General features: G+C 39.5%; 1 protein-coding gene across 3 annotated transcripts in view; it reads right to left on the bottom strand.

Moving 5' to 3' along the window:
- The window catches only part of STXBP5L (syntaxin binding protein 5L), a 192769-nt gene extending 174086 nt beyond the window's left edge, over nucleotides 1–18683 (bottom strand). For all 3 annotated transcript variants that reach the window (XM_065676132.1, XM_065676133.1, XM_065676134.1), the window contains exon 1: nucleotides 18486–18683. In XM_065676132.1, coding sequence (XP_065532204.1) covers nucleotides 18486–18683 — 198 coding nt within the window. The remainder of the gene's footprint in view (nucleotides 1–18485) is intronic.
- Between the last annotated feature and the right edge of the window lie 1942 nt (nucleotides 18684–20625).

Here is a 20625-nt window from a genome sequence, read left to right as displayed (position 1 = left end):
TTGCTCCAACAGCTCCATGTCCTTCTTATGTTGAGGACACAAGAACCACACACAGTGCTCCAAGTGGGGTCTCACGAGAGCAGAATAGAGGGGCAGGATCACCTCCTTCAACCTGCTGGTCACGCTTGATACAGTTGTATAGTATTTTGAATAGGGGAGAGTCTCACTCATGTCAATTTCTAGGTATGGTCCTTAGTGATACTTTAAATGGTTTTGTTGTAACAAAGTAGATTGCAATGCATATGCCAACATACAACTGATACATATTGCTTATATTGTATAATGAAAGATAACATCAATATGCAACGCAGCTGAACTAGAAATTGAAGAAAGACACATAATATGCTTTGAAAACACTGCCACAAATAACCTTAGCCTCCACAGAAGAGCTTCAGCAGAAAGAAACAACACATCCAGGAGAAGAGATCAAACAAACCAGTAGACTGAATTGAGTCTATGAGGTAAAAGTCCTCAATATAAATTTAAAAAACAAAGATGCCAGAGGTGCTCTCAAAATAAGCAACTGAACCACTCACCCTTTCTTAGTATTTATTTGTAATACTATGCTTTGAATTCTAATTTTTGCATAGATATATTGGGGAATAAATGAACTGAGCATGATGCAACACAGCCTTGAGTTTGAAGACCACCTCAAATAACAATTTACCTTAACCCGGAGGTTCTGACCAACATGACCTGCCTGATTCTTATGAAGAAAAATCTGATGAGGGAGAACACTAACATAAGAAAAAAACTGGACATAACTAGAGTAGAATATACAAACACACCTCCAAATTAACCAATTCATTTTGTGTGCAACTGCTTACTGAAAACTGGCTAACAATATATTTCTTTCGTATAATATTAACGATTTATAACGTTTAATAGAATATTGAACTTGAGGATTGACTCTTTTTTAGTACATAGTTAGGACTGCAGAGGAAGTACTTTGAACTGAATAAAATTTAACTTTTTAAGATATCTTTTTCTTCCTTGAAAGGATCTGGCTCATGAACTGTCCACTAAAGCATTCAGCAGTCTCTATGGAACAGCTTCAACAAACGGGATTCGTTATTTGCAGACCTGTTGAGTAAAAGGCAGCTGATGATTCCTACAGTTGTATCACTCCAACTCTTCCAGTACAGCTGGAAACACTTGAACCGATATTCCTAAGTAGCTTGGGAACAACCAAATGTATGGTTCTCAGCACACAGCCACCTCCTTAAAAGAAATCTTACTGATCTCCAATCTTAATTATTGCTGAGAGTGGATGTTGTTTAAAAGAAAGTCTAATTTTTAGTTACTAGACTGCAAAAATCCAGAAATGTGCTACTTCAGCAAGCTGTAGAAAAGTAATTCACTTCTTATGTCAATGGAGACATTTGTCAAAGATCTCCACAACTGTGTTTCTGGCTTGGTTTGCTTTGAGGTTTTTTACCACCTTGTCATGTGGTAGGATCACCCAAATATAACATTTTTTCATTTGACATCTAAGCTGGAACTCAACATATATACTATAAAAATGGTTTTGCCTCTCATGCCGCAAACACATCAGGAATTACGAACTGTAGTATTTTCTAGTGTGCTGAATGTCTGGCCTAACTTACTAATTTCCTGACTAATTTCCTATTCTGTTTGAGATTTCTGGGTTCTTGGGAATAGATCTTCCTTTTCTGGGGAAAAAAAAAAACAAACAAACAAAAAAAAACCCATATATTGCAAAAATGATCTTTTTTATAATTCATTTTTAGAAATCCTCTCTAAGAAAGTTTGAATTTCTAGCAATACCAGGCACAGTATTTGTTTCTGAGGTTTAGTGACGACTCGAGCTTTCAGCACTACTTTTTAGAGCTAAGAATGCAAAGATCAATGAGTTTAAAGTCTTACTTGCATTCTTGCTCATATGTATTTAGCATAGGGTTTGTATTTTCAGTATTTTTGCCATCTCCAGTCAGACTTTTCATTTGGAAATTTTAATTGAGTCCTGTTACTGAGACAAAACAATGGTTTAGAAGTAGAACCAGAATTCCCAAACTCTAGGATTGACTCAAAAGTGTTACTTCTGCTTCGCAGCCATCTTCCAAATTTGAGTATTTCCAGTAATTCCAATTGGGAAGTTCTTGGGAATGCAAAATTCTGTTGTTTGTAGAATTAAAAAAATAAACAAATAAATAAGAAATGTTGAAGACTATTGAACATTCAAGTAAACAACAATTTTCAAGCAAAACATTTAAATTTATTAAGACTCTAATAAAGGACAAATGCAGCTTGGCTGGAGCGCCAAGCTACAGTATACACAATTAAGGCAGAAAAAGATGCGTTTATGATTGAGATTTTGGCACAAATAAGAACGGCCTCCAAAATGGTTATGAAGATCAAAGACAAGAACAGGGACAAGCTGGAACACTTCAGGCCCTCAGACTCTTCTCCTTAGCCTTGGTCCAATATCCTTTCTATTTCCAAGTACTGTGAGGAAATGACATGACAAGCTAACACTTGAAGTGGATACGAGCATACATCTAAGAATTAGGAATGATTCTAGAACTGCACCTGTGCTTCCTTAGAGCATTCACTAATACAGATCAAGAAGAGAGGAAGGCCACAAAATTAACTTGATTCAAGGGTGACAAGAAAAAGTTTGTTCCTACTTAATCTGAGTTGTGACTGGTAAGAACAATGTAGACCGAAACTACCAATGGTGAGCAGAAAACACAAGGCAAAGCAGATCTTTTTCCCAAAATTAAACCATCTCAATGACAGGTCAAAGGAGAAAAATGACCCTAAAACATCAGTTTGTGTTCAAGGAAATACGGGACCTCCCTACCCTGGATGGCCTAAGGAAGAAAAAAAAAAGGAGAGAAAAAGCAGACAGCAGATGGAGCCAGGGCTGCTTTTCTCCACATTATCCAGCTTTCTTCTATGTCTCCTCTGATAGCATGCAGTCTCTAGGGGCAGTCTGTGCTCCCTATGACAAACAGTTTATCTGCAGTATGTGAAATAATTTTGAAACAGAGCAGTGAGAAATGCTGCAACAATTTCAGCACTAATTTTTGTTCAGCTTTGCTGTTCTCTTTCAGATTTTCTTTTAAACCATTGTAAGCAAATATTCTTACAGTGAATTGCATATATATAGATATACATATATATATATATCTCGTTAAAGTAATCTTCACACAACCAGTTTACCTATATGAATATAGGAAATCGATTATTTGGGCTTACTAGCATTCTACCACAGAACACTTTAATATGCTGTACAGAACATAATAATCTCTTTCCCAGATACTTATCTTACTCACATATTTAGGAGGGCCACCCAGATAATCAGGGGCTGGAGCACCTCCCGTATGGAGAGGGGCTGAGAAAGTTGGGGCTGTGCAGCCTGGAGAAGAGAAGCTGCGTGAAGACCTGAGAGCAGCTTCCAGTGTCTGAAGGGGGCCTATGAGAGTGCTGAAGAGGGACTCTTCATCAGGGCCTTGAGCAATAGGACAAGGGGTGACAGGTTTAAACTAACACAGGGGAAGTTCAGGTTAGATGTAAGGAAGAAGTTCTTTACTGTGAGGGTGGTGAGGCATTGGCACAGGGTGCCCAGAGAAGCGGTAAATGCTCCACCCCTGGCAGTGTTCAAAGCCAGGCTGGGCAGAGCCTTGGGCAAGCTGGTCTAGTGTGAGGCATCCTTGCCCATGGGAGGGATTGGAACTGGATGATCTTAAGGTCCTTTCTAACCTAACATTCTATGATTCTATACCATGACATATGTCAATAACAGAAAAAAAATCTCAATAGTATAATATATACTATCCACTATAATTGTTCACATGGTTTATAATACAGTCTTCCAGTAGAAGAGTTTTTAACTAATTTTCTTCCTATGGCAGTTTTATATTAGACTGCAAGCACCATTTTTTCAAAGTGCTTTTTTTTATTGTCTCAATAGCTTCAAAAATACAGGACTAAACTTGATCTTAAACCAAATCAAGTAAGTAATAGTGTTTATAGTCAAATCTGTCCCTGCTATCTGCATAAACTTAAAATTGTAACTTTTCAACTAGTGTTTTACAGATACCCTGTTTGTCAGACAGCAAAACTTACTTACTTAGTTAAGTATCTTTTAGATGTCTATTTGCTAAAACTGATCTCTGTAGTCTAAGCCTGTGACTCTGGATGTAAAATCTACATCCAAACTGTGACCAGCATGTCACATGCAAAAACCTAATTGAAGCAAGTAAGTGATTGGTTTACCAGCTAGAGGATGAATGTTGACTGAAACCTATATCGCCTCTTACTCAGCTATATAGGAAATTAAGAAATGCCAATGATTACAGCTTTCACCAAGGTTGCAGTGGTGAAAATGGGTGCTTACAAGGACAAGCTGCCATGTATTGTATTGCTTTAAGATGATGACATCCCTCATTTGTGCCTGGAATTTCTGTTACAATTGTTGCCTGCTCACAAAAGACGGAAAGAGAACAAGGTATCAGTAGGCTTCCAACCTGAAAAAAAAAAAAAAGTGTACCTCTTGTATTGTTTTCTTATTAGCTAAATTTTCATTTTGTACAAGGAATATTTTTTGTAAAAACCTAGCTTCCCTAAAACTTTCCAAAATTTCAAAACCAAGCCACAGATTCCATGTAACCCTTAACCTACATTAGGAACTGAGGCTTCTGAGCATCTTCACAGGATATCCTAAAAATTATCTAAGAAAAAAGAAAAACCAACCCCCAAAACCCCAGGTTAATACACCCACAGACAGCTCTTTTACTCTGTGTAAAGCTTAGATGATATGTTCCTTTCCAACCCTTACTATTCTATGATTCTATGAAACAGTCATATAGGAAAAAACATCTACTCTGGAGCTATAAACTGGGAAGGTTGATTGCTGTCCCCCGCAAGATGGGATAATAAAGACTAATGGAGCGCGTGGATAAAGACCTTTACAGAAGCCAGTAGAGCTTCTACAATAGCAAATCCTCTTTAACTTGTTTTCTCCAATTCTATGAAGCTGTCAGCATGCATGTAAATAAAGAGAATATGAATAGAATCACAGAATGGCTTGGGCTGGAAAGGACCTTAAGGTCATCTGGTTCCAACCCCCTGCCATGGGCAGGGACACCTACCACTAGACCAGGTTGTTGAAGGCTCTGCCCAACCTGACCTTGAATAGTGTCAGCAACAGAGCATTCATAACTTCCTTGGGCAGCCTGTGCCAATGCCTCACCACCTTCACAGTAAAGAACTTTTCCTTGTATCTAATCTGAACTTCCCCTGCTTCAGTTTAAACCCATTACCCCTTGCCCTATTACTACAGTCCCTGATACAGAGGACTGTATGTAACAATTTATGTAAGAAAGAGAATATGCATATGTAAGAGAATACATATAAGTATTCCAAAAGCCTTTCTGCAACATTCCATCTACAGCAACATTATTAAAGAAATAAAGTTGTCATGGGAGTGAAAAAAAGTTTTTTTGGTGTACTGAAAGCTGGTTAGAGAACAGAAAATAAAGGATAGGGTTTTAAGTTACCATGAAGAAAATTCAAAAAGTAGGGTACTCCATGGAGAAGTGCTTGGACTACTTTTATTCATCATTTTTAATTTGTAAGAGGTAGTGAACACTGAAATCTCTAAGTTCATAGCTGATAGCAAGCTGCTTTGCATAGTGAAATTCACTGCTGATGGTTATCAACTCCTGAAAGACCTCATCAGCCTGAGTAAGTGTGCAAGAAGGTGATAAATGAGATTCAGTGTGGACAGATGTAAGATCAGGAACCTAAAGGAAAAAATCCCACAACTCTTCATTAGGTTTCCACAATGCTGAATTTGGAAATGGCATTTACAAGTCAGGAAAGTGATTTTGTGGGCATGGTTGGCATTCCTCTGAAATCTATGGCTTAATGTGCAGCAGCAACCCAAAAAGCCAAGTAATATTGGACATATTTCATCAGGAAGAGCATAAAGAAAACCAGAGGGCATTGTTTTGCTGCTACATAAAACCTCTGTGAGACCATTACTTGAGTACTATGAAGCTCTAGTCTCCACATCTGAAGTAGTGAAGTCAAAGCTGATACGGAGAAGGCAACCAATGCTCAGGGTGTCGGACACAAGCCTTACCAGGAAAGACTAAAACTGCCAAAACTTCAGTTTGGAGAGGAGAAGGTTGTGAGGGGATATGACTGAGATTTTTGTCATCAAAAGAGTGGGTAAGCTAAACATGGAACTGTTCTTCAGCTAAACCACAGAGCAATTCAAAACAAATGAAAGTAAGTTTAAAACAGGAAAAAAACAAAAAAACAAAACAAAAAAACAAAACCAAAACTTCCTTATACAACAGGTAATGAAACTTGCCACTGTGAAGGCTAACAGTAGCAGCAAGTTCAAAAAGGCATTAGACAAATTCATGGACATTACTGAAATGGATTATAAAAGGACTGGCTAGGGATACACTCTCTGATGTCTCCAATCAAGTGATGGTGGATGATGGGACATTAGAAAGGGAATGGTCTATAGAAAGTGATCTAACACTACTCTCCCTCAATGACATATTCTATTGCCACTGTCAGAGACTGACTGCTGGGTGATATGGACCATTGGTTTGTCACAGCAGGGTATTTCTCATAAGCTTATTATCTTCACCAGCAGCAGTGCATCTGAGGGAGGGAGGGAAAGGAGAGCAGCCTCAGTGAAGAACGACACAGTAGAGAAAAAGCATGGAAAATGTGGGTACATGAAGGAAAAAGAAATGTTGCTGAATTAGGTAATACAGAGTCAGGAAGAAAAGCTATGCACAGGGAACAATAGGATTAGTAAAAAATGTTCCTAACATTTACATACACAACTTTTGGAATAGAAGAATAATACTTTCAGCAATAGGCAAATTTGGGTTGTCTTTTTAATTCTGAAAATTTACAAATTTTACAGAGCTTACTTTGCTATAAAAGGTCCCTCAATAAGCTACAGTAGATTTTTGAGAAGAATCTCTGTCCTGGACATGAAGCAGACTTCAAACACAACCTGAATTTTTACAGTTTTGTTCCACAATTATCATATACTGATAATTATGTGAAAAATTCAGTGCTAGAGTATTTAAAATTAACTGACCTGGACATCAGATATTTTTGTCCTATGAACATATGAAATATTTTTCCCTTTGCAAACAGCTTAATGTACTTAGAAGATGTAAAACATAAGGCTGAAAAACACAGCATTAAGTCTATATTTTAGTATGCACTGGTTTTACTCTACTAGTTTTAAAAAGCCTGTATGCAGACCATATGATTGGTTTTTGAAACATGCTAGTTCTACCACACATTACATAATTTTTCAGTTTCCTCATACAGATCGGCCCTGAAAATGAAACTACATCAAAAAGGCATCTTCCAGACAACAACCTTAATAAATAACTAAAATGTAGAAGAAATCTTGCAGTCCTTCCTAAAATTCCTCTTTTCATGACCAAAATCTCTGCAGCAACCTCAGAGACGTCTGTTTTTTTTCCACTGTCAGTTTCAGTTCAGAAAACTGGATGTTAAGAACTATCATCAAATAAGAACGGTCCTATTCACACAGGATTCATATTGATACAAATAGCCAAGTTAAGTGAACCACAGGGGAAAAATAAGGCCTTCTGAATTTCAAAAAAGCATTCTCATTCTTTGAAATATACTGTAGTGTATCAAAAATACACAACTAATATAATTCAGACAAAAACCTACAAATAAATAAAATTACATTGATCCTCGAAGAAGGATGCTGGAAAGGGACTCTTCGTCAGGGACCAGAGCAATATGATAAGGGGTGATGGGTCTAACCTTAACCAGGGGAAGCTCAGGTTAGATATAAGGAAGAAATTCTTTGCTGTGAGGGTGGCAAGGCGCTGGCACAGGTTGCCCAGAGAAGTGGTAAAAGCTCCATCCCTGGCAGTGTTCAGAGTTGGACAGGGCCTTGATTGACATCATCTAGTATGAGGTATCCCTGCCCATGGCAGTGGGTTGGAAATGGATGGTCTTCAGGTCCTTTCCAACCCAAAATGTTCTATGATACTACGAACTGCATTATTCCCAGTTCACAGCAGAGATGAGATTGGAGGGGAATTCTGCAGACTGTCTAGTCCAACTTCCCCTGCCCAAAGCAGTGTTTGGATTTTAATTTGATTGATCTATTTAAATCAGTCTTGCTGTGGCCAAGCGACAACTTGACAACTACACCACCTTGCCACATCTACCACAGCACTGAGTCGCAGCTTTATAGTAAGTTAATAAAATAAGTTACAGGACAATACATGAATATAATCATCCCAAAGTAGGTATTACCCCCTTTGGAGAAACCCTAAATTCAAGAGAAATATTGTATGCAAATGTTTTCACATTTTTCATTCCCATTCTTTCTAAAAAGAACTCCACCAAGTTTTAAATAAAAAAATTACAAAAAAGGGAAGAAAATGGAGAATACAACAATGCAGGAATTGCATCCATTTTCAGTAAATATGTTCTAGCAGACTCCTCATTCTCACCATTTAAACTGGCAAGAAGAAATGAGGCATCAACCTATAGAAAATGTCACGGACTTTAAAAGGATTATATTTTGCCTTGGCTTTAATGTAAAATACTAACAAAAAAAAAAAAAATCCAGCCCTAAACCACTGATTTCAAACCCCAATTGGTCCTACCTACTTAAGTAAAGCTTCTGTCCAAATGGGAATCATTACAGCCAAAGTAACTCAAATAATAGTTCATATTGATTTTGTTGTTGTTGTTGCCTCATTTAACCATATTGCTCTATAACTTGAAATAGTTTGGTTCAGAATATCATCTGTCTGATGGAGATCTGGCTTATAGGGATTTACAAGAATTGTAAAATCATTCAACATAGCCAAGAGCCTTGAAAGAAAATATTTTTGTCGTCACTATGACTGTGGATGCAGAAAATAACATAATTTCATAACTTTAATGGAGAAAAAAAAATCATCTATTTTTATTAAAGTTCTACCAGAACAACATAGCAATAACTCTAATTCATTTTGCATGCCTTCTCACTTCTTGATTTTCTGGGACTTTGCTACTTTAGGCTGATTATGTAGTGTTCTATTCTGGCTGATTGTGGTTCCTGTTCTGAAGCAGATGCTTTGTTTGCTGCTTTCAGAATATTTCAATTTAAAAAAAATAAAAATGAAATAAACTCACAAAAGCAAAACAAAAACTCCCACACAAAATATAAAAATTCAAAAACCCCAAAAGAGCCATAAAAATTCTTGCACAAAAATGCCCTGCTGCTGTGATACAAGAAAATTCTGCTACTCTGCTAAAGTTCTTGAAGGTTGATTTTCTATTATTATTTTTTAAATCTATAGAAACAGTGTTAAAGCCCTACTTTGCTATAATCTATATTCTTGATGTATTTCCATGGAAATCTTTCATTCTGCAACAAAATTTGGCATTTCTACCTGCTAAGATCATTACCAGATTTCATTACTAGCATCTACAACACATTTACTATTTATTACTAGCTCATAATTAATATTCTCCTACCTTCTTTCTGTATGCATATTGTATGCAATGAGGACTTTTTTTTTCTGATGTTGAATGGAGAATTTAATCAGGAGATACTGGCCAGCATCCCATCTCACATATGGTGAAGATATACTCCAGATTAACTCGGGATATTTTGTGGCAGGTTTTGCCCTCTAAAGCAGTGAAATCCAGCAGATCTTGCACATTAGTATCCCCTGCTGCATCGCCCAAAATGCTACCAAGGGCACAGCCCACAGACACAGATGAAGGCACTGTATCTAAAGACGATAAGAATCAGATCTCTGTTTACATAACCACATGCCAGTTTTCCTGCCTTTGCCTCATTCAGGGAGCACTTCAAAACATATGTAGGGACAAACGAGAAATAAACTAGGATTCTTTGGACCCACAACAACTGACTTTTATCCACAGCTACAGTGGAATGTATCTGTAATACAACTGAAAGCACATATCCATCCTTAAGGGATGCAATAGATAGAATGTGATGAACAAAGCCAAGATGAGCATTCATAATTTATTTAGAATGAATCTTTGTTGATGTCCAGTGGATAATGCAGAGACTTCATCTCACAGGAACACACAGTGAGTAACATCCATCCTTCCCACATGCTGCGTACTCTTCAAACCAAACGTGGTGGTGGACAGGAACAAAACATAAGCAGAGACTTCAAGAAAATAAACGGTGCTACAAAGACTAGACTGCCACACATACAGAGTTAACTGCATACCAGCTGAATAAGGAACTTGACTTCTGAGTGTTTGACCTCATGGTACTATTCTATAGCATATTTTTTAATGTAACAAAAAAAAATTGGTCTTAATTGATTGGATTCAAATTCTGCAAGAAGACATGCTACCATGTACACCTGCATCTGCACATATACCACTGAATTCAGTAAGGCTACTTTTGAGTACATGCATTCATCAATTCAAAGCCTTAAATATTAAGGGTCAATTTTTTTTCCAGTACTGTATACAACTTAACTTCAAAGGAACCATAAAAAGTGTACCTCAGCAGACTTTGACCCTAGCTACAGGCGACAGATTGTCTCTAGCATTTTTTACTATTCATAGTCTATGCTGGTGATCTGCTAGGAATGGACACAGCACTGCACAAAGATAACATCTTATTACATTTGAGCATATTTACTAGCCATCTGTACCTAACAATATTGTTTTCTCTCCTCTCCACAGATGCACATTACTTTTACTTCCAATCATAAAATCCTCTAACTTTCCCCTATAATGACTCTAACATACATTGTGACAAATTAATACATCCCTATAATCTGCTTTTCTAAACACGTTTTCTTAGAATAGCAAATAGACCAGTACATTCATGTAGCTTAGGGTATTTTAGATCATTTCTCTACTGCTTCTTTTTCTCTGTTTCCAAAGTGAGTGTACTAACTTTTCACAGTATTTTCACACAGACCTTGCAAAGGGATCTGGGTATACACTATACACCAGGCAGTGTCACATATCTCAGAATAAGAGTCAGATATGAATGGAGATTCATCCAAAATAACCAAGTTAGAACAGGCTCTGTCTTAGATTTAGTCCATTCCACTGAGGATAACTGCATGTTTTATGTAGCCTATATATTTCCATTTGGAAAAACAAAAAAAATCTCCTATTACTTTGTAGTTTTATTCATGAACTTCAAAGTAATTTCTCAGCCATTTCTTTAAATTAATGAGGTACAACTTTTTCTTTCATAAAAAAGTAGGAAAGGTTGCTTACACAGCCAATGTTTTACACGACAGCTCTAAGATCAGAACACTCCGTAAGATATGGGCCAACCAGGCCGAATTTCCTCCATCCTCTCAGAAGGGATTCAAAACCACTTTTCTCACTAAGAGTGAGAAAATGTCTCACTAACTAACCAGTGGCTCACAAGTGAGGCGAGGTATATCCAATCCAGTGTGTCCAATTCCACTACCAGGGAGTAACAATTAAGAGGATAAAAATCATGGAATACAGAATAAAGCAGAGACAACAAGAGCAAACTTGGTAACGGGAATTAGCTTGGTGAGAAAAGCCCTGTGTCCCAGGTATAAACTCAGCACATTTCTCACAAGATGAAAGTTGGCATCACCACAGCTGGCCTGAGCGATGTAAACATGAAAACATTGCATTCCTCAGTATGTTTCACGGGGGTTTTTTCACCATTTCTAGGATATCCATAGATTTCCCAGTCCAATAATTAGCTCAGGGAAGAAAGACTAGAGTCCTGCTATGATGATCTGATCTCTGAACAATTGCCTGTGAAAAAGTGACCCCTGAACCAAGAGAGTATTAACCTATGCCTAACATGCATTTTCAGTGAGGAGGGACATTCTTTCTCATGGGGAAAACGCGTATCCTGATTTCAATTTTTTATCCAAGGACTCTATGTGATTGAAATGAATGAATCCTTGGAATAAAACAAACAAAACACCCCCAAACAAACAAATCCACAAACCAAAAGCAAAATAACCCCACTTGAAATGGCACACAAAATTACAGCAAATAGTCTAACTTTTAGATTGCTCTGTGTGGAGTCCGGAGTTGAACTCTGTGATTTCCATGTGTCTACTCCAACTCCAGATATTCTATGATTCTTATATTGCTAAAAAATGCAAGGTCAACCATAAAAAGCAGAAAATTTAGAACATACGTGCACTAAAATAATCTATGCAACCTGAATTTCTTCCCCTCTTATAGGAATCAAATTCTCCTTTGCTGCCATAGAACTTCTGCCTCACTCCATGCATAGTACAGGTCTAGTCTGTTGCATGGACAAACCAAAAGTGAACCATCAAAGAACTGTTGTCTGCCAAATGTGTGTACTTGGCACAAACCAGGAAGGTGAAAGGTACAATTCAGATAGAATTTCCTTTCTGCAATTCTCTATCAATGCTCTTATCATTTAGTTTTATAAATGAGCAAGCCAAGGGCCATGAATTAAGCTTTTCACATGTGGCTGCTAATCATGTTTCCGTTTTGTGATTGACCAATTTGAGATAATTGAGGTTGATGATATTCAGACAGCTTCAGTACAATTCACAGGTCCAGTACGGAGCCAGAATTCCATCTGTAGCTATTTGAGACAGGAAGGAAATTCAGAACCATTCCAAGGTGGACACATAAATTGAGATGTAACTAGCAAGCCTAAAGACTGTCCATTTTGTGCACAATACTTGCAACAAAATGTGAATACAATAGGAGGCATAATTGGAAGACATAAGTGGTATAAAAACATTAAATATTCTAAAAAAATATATCAGATTCAAATCAGATGAAGCTGGAAGCTCAAAACAGTGGACACCAAACAATCTAGCATTTGGGATTTTCATCTATACCGCAGGAGTAATAATACCTCCATCTCACAGAAATATTATGAAGGTCAATTCATTAATGTTCATAAAGATTGCAAAACTACAGTGGTGAGCACTTCTGTTGCAAAAGTCCATGAGGAGCTTAATATTCAGGCATGCTCTGAGCTCTAATTAGGCAGAGAAATACTGGAGTGCTTTCCATTGAGCACACACTACTCATTTTACTAAATTAAACCTATAGAAGAAATACTGATCATGTAATGAAAGGTTGTATGACGAGCAAACTTCATTTAAGAAATCTGGAACTTCTGAGTGCTTTGTTTCGCAACCTTAAAAGTCTTAAAATTGTTTTGAAGCTGTAATTGCATGTGTTGGCCATGAAGGGTCTACGTTAATGCATTTAGGATTAATATTTGATTAATGAGCATAGTGATGCAAAAAGATGAGTATTTGCAAAAAAACAGAACAAGAGAGTCCACTCATACTACTATAGGTTGCTACAAATCTTCTAAGTTCTTAAAGAAGCTTTTAATGTGTTGTGCTCTTCAGCACTGAAGAGTCTGGGTTGTAATTAATGCAAACATTTAAAAAAGAAAAGTATGTTACACTTATCACACATTTCATAAAATTACTATCATCTAATTACAGAAGTGTCATTTACGCCTCTCTAGTTTTCAACAGAATAGGGGTTTGCACCTAGCATTAGGTCCGAACTGCAGTGTATAGGAAAAATCCTTCCGAAATTATCTTATTTACCACTAAAGTAACTCTGTTCATTTACCATTAAATGAACTCTGAGCACTTACAAGTAAGGGTTAATACTTTTTTTAACATGGGTTTTCTCTGAAATGTAGCCCTTCACATACTTCTCTTTCCCCTGAATAACCTTATTAAGGAAGCAATGCAGATTAACTAAACAGCTCAAGCTAACTAAAACACTATGAATAGCTTATAACAAAGAATTTTTATTATTATTCATAGCAAAACATAGAACTATGTGCTATCACAGAATTGTTCCTAAACTGTCATTCCAAAATTCAACTTCTCTCCATTATCATTGAACTATAATGTCATGTTGCATCTGCAGTTAAAGTACCTCCTTGACTGTTGTCAAGTACAAGTGACTAAATGTTCATCTTCACTGGTCAACAAAATAGAGTATTATCATCTATAAACAGTGGGAATTAAAATTTAAGACTACCTTATAGGAAATCCAGATAGAATCACAGAATGGTTCAGGTTGGAAGGGAGCTTAAAGCTCATCCAGTTCCAATCCCCTGCTACAAGCAAGGGCACCTTCCGCTAGAGCAAGTTGCTCCAAGCCCTGTCCAACCTGGACTTGAACACTGCCAGGGAAGGGGCAGCCACAAGTTCCTTGTTCATTCATGAAGGCCTCTTTAAATTACTTAGATTGGCTACTGAGGGTCTTCTTTTGTCAAAGACAAGAAGGGTTAGGAAAGCACAGCTGCAATGGGCCATGAGCTTCCATACCAGTTTCAACAAAAAACTAACACTATTCTGGCCTGCATGGATTTTGTACAAAGATTCCGTAATGTGTCTACTGAAACTGTGACTATACTACCAATGTGAATGATACAGCAAGATTCAAAGGGATGTTTATTAGATAGCAAGACTACTCAGTAATTGACACTAAAGACCAGTTTTGGACAGAACACAAATCTTGTGCTTCAGGGTTTAAAGGTAGTCTATAACAATCAGCATTTGGGGGATAACTCTGTGAGAAGATGATCAGTTCAGCTGTTCTTAAACCTTTTCTAGGGTATCAGGTTGTTAAGAAAACATTCTACATTAATGGTACATCTGCTAAAGTGCAACTGTTATTGTGCTCTAAACTGAGGTCTTGGTTTCAAACATTTTCTGCACAGTTATTAACAACAAGCTCTACAAATTAAAACCCCATGATTGTTCTTCAAGAAAAGCTCAAAGACTTTTCTGTGGAAGACTTATTTTCATGAAAAATATGCACTTTCTGGTCAAAAAATGTACATCTTCATTCCTACTCAGTTTTTCCCAACTGCACCATCCCCTAACAGTCAAGCTTCTGCAAAAGTAATAAGAACACTGCTGTCACCTTATATCTTCTTTCTGTTTGAAGTTCTACTCAAATAATTTACAACATCCTAATTGTGATCTTCCCACTTCCTATATTAATAGCACATCTCTCCCCAGTGCTGTATTTTAGTTTCTGAATGCTATGAACAAACACTGGTGAACCTAAAAAAATCATTGCCAACATATATACAGTGGGAAAATATAAAGGAGCAAACCCAAGGAAACTAGATCTATCCTTGTTAAAATTAACATATGCTTTACTAACATATTCTACTGGATCATGCCTAGTTTTTGGCATGATGCTGCTGTCTGACATGTTGAACTTAATTAATGTGAATTATAATCAATACTTTCATGATTTCCACTTGGATACTCAAATCCCAGCCCTAGATATAAGAAACTATACCTCAGCTTCCTGTTACCACGAAATATAGTTTTGACCAAATTTGACATTACATGAATACTTGGTAGTACAGGTTGTACTACCTGTACTACCAACTACAGGTTGAACAGTACTAGGTTGGTAGTACAGCTACCAACCTAGAGATTTATCATGCTTAAAAAAGGCCAGTTCATTCATATGTAATAGTTTCAACAATATTTCATTTTTTGACTTGCAATACAGAAGATTAATTTAATGATTGAAATATAAATGCCAAAAGTAAGTTATTGTATACATCTCAGTGTAAAATGAAATATCCAATTTACTTTTATTAAGTTCTGAACCCATATCTCAGAAAGACACTGTGATAATAAGCATCCTAAAAACATCACAAAACGGAGAGACAGCTTTCAGGTGTGTTACTAATGAAATCAAGTGTGTTACGAATAGAAAGAGTTTTGGTAGAGGGCTGGATCTGTGATTTTAGCCAAGCAGACCTCCCACAAACTTCAGAAAGACGATTTATTTAAATAAAAACTGCAGGGTAATGCTCTTTAATTCTCAAGTATGAGTCAGCTTTTATGTTTCATATTTAAATAAAGATTTTATAATCAGCAAAGAAAGAAAAACAAGTTTGAGGTGCTACTGAGACTGTGAGTCCATCTGCCTTGATCCTGCAGATCATAACAAACCAAACCTGCCATTAGCTTTACTCAGTTCTGTGTGCAGCAGGATCACAGATCATGGATCCTGAAATATGCAGCCTATATAACTTATGTAACTTAACGTGAAAATACACAAACAAAACACCAGACATTCCACACAACACAAGCTCAGGGAAGGCAATGCTTGGATTGTATGTGCCTTGCTGTATTTTGAATTTAATTCAAATTGAATGAGGTACGAATTCTGGCTCGGATCCTGCACCCTGAAGCATGCAGGATGAAAGCTGCGCCTGCGTCAAGTCCCACTGGCTTCAGTACACTTGCACAGTACATAATGCAGGATAGTGGCTTGTGGGGCTTTGTTGGTTCACTCAAACATGCTTGTAATGTTATTAAACTGCAGTACAGCTGATTAAGGAGAGCCTGTTGAATAAACATTGCAGTATTTTATGAGCACATAATCACCAAGTATTTTGGAAGTTTGTTTTTAGCATACTCTTGTACCTTGAAAAAAGGAAGCTGGTGGTTTGTATACCACCAGCTAGTAGACTTCTGCAGTACCATGCATTCATAAGCAAGTGCTGCTGCAAGCAATCAAAAGCCTTCCTATATGCAAATACTTACTTCGCTGAGAACATTTTAACCTGAGAGCAAAGACAAACAAATACTGCCCACTGAAATCTTCTCAAAAATTACATATACCTATACACCAAGTAGATCTACCAGATCCATTTCCAAGTGCATCTAGCAAATTAAGCAGAAAACTAATTTCTTTTAATCTTATGTTGCCTATTTTTGCAAATATATCATACAAACTAAAAACATATCATGCTAAATACAGATCTTCGGCCCTATCAAATGACTTAAACACAGAAAACTATGTTTTTAGCCTTACTTAAAGTCCCAGAATGTCAGACCTTCTAATGATATTTTAATGTGTCTTAATTATCTGCATTATTGTTTTACTGAATTTTCACTGAAGTGGCGACAATGGGAAATCACTGTACTGAATACCTGGAGTCTCACAAAATGCTAAATTACTATGAACATAAGCAAAAGGAGTCAAATTCAACCCTGGGAAACAGGTATGACTCTAATGCACTGATCACTGACACTCTATTAAAATACTGAATAATTTGACGTAAAAGGCCTGAACCTGTTTTCATTCAGGATGGCAAAGTATAAAACCTTCAGAAATTAGAATTATGTAGAACCTATTTCTAAGGTCTCCAACTGTTAACTCATAGTGGCTCACCCTTCTTCCCTGAACTCTGCAAGAGTTTTGACACTAGCTGTAGCTGAAAACCAAACAGAATTGGAATCATGATATCCAAGATGAGAAAAGCTGTGTTTCACAAGGATCAGATCTGCACACAGTCTTACAGGTTTGTCGTATTGATTGTTTATATTTCTTCCTTCTCCCCAAAACACAAAAAGAAATGAGAATGCACTTGAGTTGGCCATAACCTAAATTTGAAATCAATTCGTATCTAGCTAATTGCTAATTTTATTAGCTATTACTTAGCTAATAAAAGTATACTGAATAAGTAAATATATAAATGAAGTTCATTTACCCTCAATATGGTAAACTGCACTAACTAAAAATTCTGCATTTGAACCTTTTAAGCAAAACACATAAGCAAACAAAACTTCTAGTAAAGTCTACTGAATAACATCAAAGTTAAATATAACAGCAGAGGATTATAATATAATCTCTCCTTTTGCTTCTGATCTTCATTTCAAAAGTGTAATTTTTGTATTCCAGAGTTGGTCAGAAGTACCAAATAGTTTGTGCTGATTTCACTTGTGCAATTAAGGAACACCACTGGAAACTTTGTTGCAGAAAAATGATACAAAGCATAAAATACACAGGGATATTATATGTTTTCTGCTCAAAGAAAATTCCCACTTAAGGACCTAACCAATACATAAAACCCAATGCCAAACAGATTTGGCAACTTTTGACATTTAGGCTGCCCCACTAAGTTTGTTGTCATATAATCTTCAGTATTAATGCTAAAAAAAACCACCCCGACTCTACACCCAGTTCCTCACAAATCACTGAGGTGCACATCCAGTAACCACTGTGTTGTTTTTTTATTTCTAGTTGGTGCCTTTTTCTTAAAAAAGGGAAGGAAAGGACGAGGATGAGATGAGTGAGGAGGGGAAGCAGATGTATACAATTTTGAATTTCTAATCACTTGTAAATGTTATCTGTACTAGTACCAATCGATTTGTTTTCCTGCCCACAATCTACTTACTAGTTTGGGGTCCAAGCACGGACTCAGGATTTGGCCTTGAATGCTGAAATCAAGATTTTTATTAATTTACTGACCACCCCAACTCTGCAGCAGGAAGAAAAAAAAGCATCAACGAGACCTCTGCCTTTTCATCCCGAAGTCCTTATACAACCACTGCAGTTCTCAGCTTACTGGCATCATATTACTGCCCCCACACACCACACAGCTTTTCTTACTTCCATAGTAAAAGAAAAATAGAATAAATTACAGCCCTTACCTTACAAATCTGGAAATAATCTGAAGTGAGCGTCTCCTGGATCTCATCTCTGGGTGTCCCTGCAGCTCCTGCAGTCCCTCCTGGGTGCATGGAGCCTCCACCAGCCCCGCTTCCACCACCACTGCCACCACCACTGCTTCCTCCAGGGGATGAGGCAGTTAAACCGTCCAAAACTTTGCGAAAATTAAATTTCTTCATTTTGGAAAAATCTTTCGGAAGATTGGCGGGGAGAGAAAAGATGTGTCGTAACACATTCAGCTACATGGAGCGAAAAAGAAAGTCTTTGATGGTCCTCTGAGTGAGGCAGCACTTACAAGTCTCTTGTACCCAACACAACGTCAGTATTAGGTATAATTGATTGAAAAATACAAAGGCTTCATTTTGTCAGCTACCTGGAAAGGTCCTCTTAAAAAAATAAATAAATGAAAAAAAAAAAAAATAATCCACAAGCAGCAGAACTAAGATTTAATTCAAATAAGGACCAACGGAACAACCGCCATCGGGTTCTCTCACAAAATCCACATTTAGCAGTGGCTAAAACCGAAAAGTAAACAAAAAATTCAAGCCGGCATCCAAAACAGTAGGCTCCATCTCTCTACCTTTCCTGCCTAAGGTTTGCCTTCGGTACTTGGTTATTTAGCAGAACTACAAAGATTTGGCTACAATCGCCTTCCTCCTCCCCTCAAGCCCCTCGCAGCCGGGGTACCTCTGCCTCCAGGGCTCCAGAGGAGCGGGCTCCCTCTCCCTGCCCGCAGCCGCGACTTCGCTCCCCAGCGATGTGCCCGCCCCGCCGCTACCGGCAGCCGCTGCCGCGCTGGATCCTCCTCTTTCCCCCTCGTGCTCCCGCCGGGAGGGTGCGCGCCGGCCCCACGTTGGGCTGCGAGCCCCGCACCTCCCCGCCACCCACCCGCCTTGCGAGGACCGAGCGGCGGTAACGAGCCCTAAGCCAGCCCGGCCGGTCCTGGGCTGACCACTGGTCCCGTCCCTGAGGTGACGGACCCCCTCGAACCCTCCCGGCCCCAGCTCCCAGCTCCCCTGCCGGTCACCGAGCCTGTGCCGTCGCCGTGCCCCCAGAGGCCTCTCCAGGGGGACCGGACTCCCTCGGCGACAGGGGAGGTAACCGGGGCGACCACTCGCTCTAAGGCAATGGCTCCTAACGGCCCCCGGGGGTGCCTGTGGGAGCGCGGGAGAGGGGCTGAGGGGACTGGGGCAAAAGAGCGGAGCGGGCGAGCGGAGGGCGGCGCTGCCCGCCAGCTGCGGCCGGAGCACTCGCAGCCGTTCTCCGCGGTACTGAAACCTCCGCCGGCAGCGGCAGCCGCAGCTCCTCCTCCTTTCGCCTTCTTCTCCTCCTCCGTCCTCCACGCCCCGCCCGCCGCATCAACGCAGAGCCCAGCACCGAACCCCCCCCTCGGGCCAACTGTGGTGGGTGAGAGGGGGAAGGCGGGACTAAGGCTGGTGATTGACAGCAGCCGCAGGTTCCGATTGGTTGCTGCAGTCAAGTTGGGTGGATGTGACTGGCGGAGAGGGGAGGAGGGCGGAGCCTCAGCCCGACACTTGCTATGGTGAGAGCGCGGCTTCGCCGCCGCTGTGATCCGCGGCACCTGATTGGGGGGCTCTGCAGAGATGGGCAAGCACTCCAACCAATAGAAAAGGCCGAACCGCCAGTTTCCCGCCCCCAGGGGACCTGTGAGGCTCCTTCCCTCCGCGACGCCCCGCCCCTGAGCCGAGCCGGGAGTGAGGTGGTGCCTGGGGGCGGGGCTTCTCCGGCCCCGGCCACGCCCCATTGCGGCGGGTGCGCTGCGGCCGCTGTGAGGGGGAAGAGCTCCCCGGGGCGGAGGGCCGGGGGGTGAGTGGCGGTGGGGCTCGGAGCCCGCTTTGGTTCGGGTCAGTGGGGAGAGCTGAAGCTGGTTCTCAGCCTCTGCGGCGAGCGCAAACCCAAACAGCCCCAAAATGTCACGGGAGACAGCGGCCCTGGCGAGGGGGAGCCTCCGTTCCCTGCCGGGGCGCAGAGCAGCCTGTGCGGGTCGGTGTCCAGCCCGACTTCTCATACTGCGTACAAATCTGCTTTTCCACACCGAGGGGAGTAAAACCAGCCACTGCCGCCCTTCCAGGCTCCGAACTGACGGAAGTTGGCGTGGGA

This window comes from Lathamus discolor, chromosome 4, assembly GCF_037157495.1.
Source record: "Lathamus discolor isolate bLatDis1 chromosome 4, bLatDis1.hap1, whole genome shotgun sequence".
Lineage (NCBI taxonomy): Eukaryota > Metazoa > Chordata > Aves > Psittaciformes > Psittacidae > Lathamus > Lathamus discolor.
The sequence above is the reverse complement of the archived record's forward strand: the minus strand, read 5'-3'. Positions and strand labels throughout refer to the sequence as shown.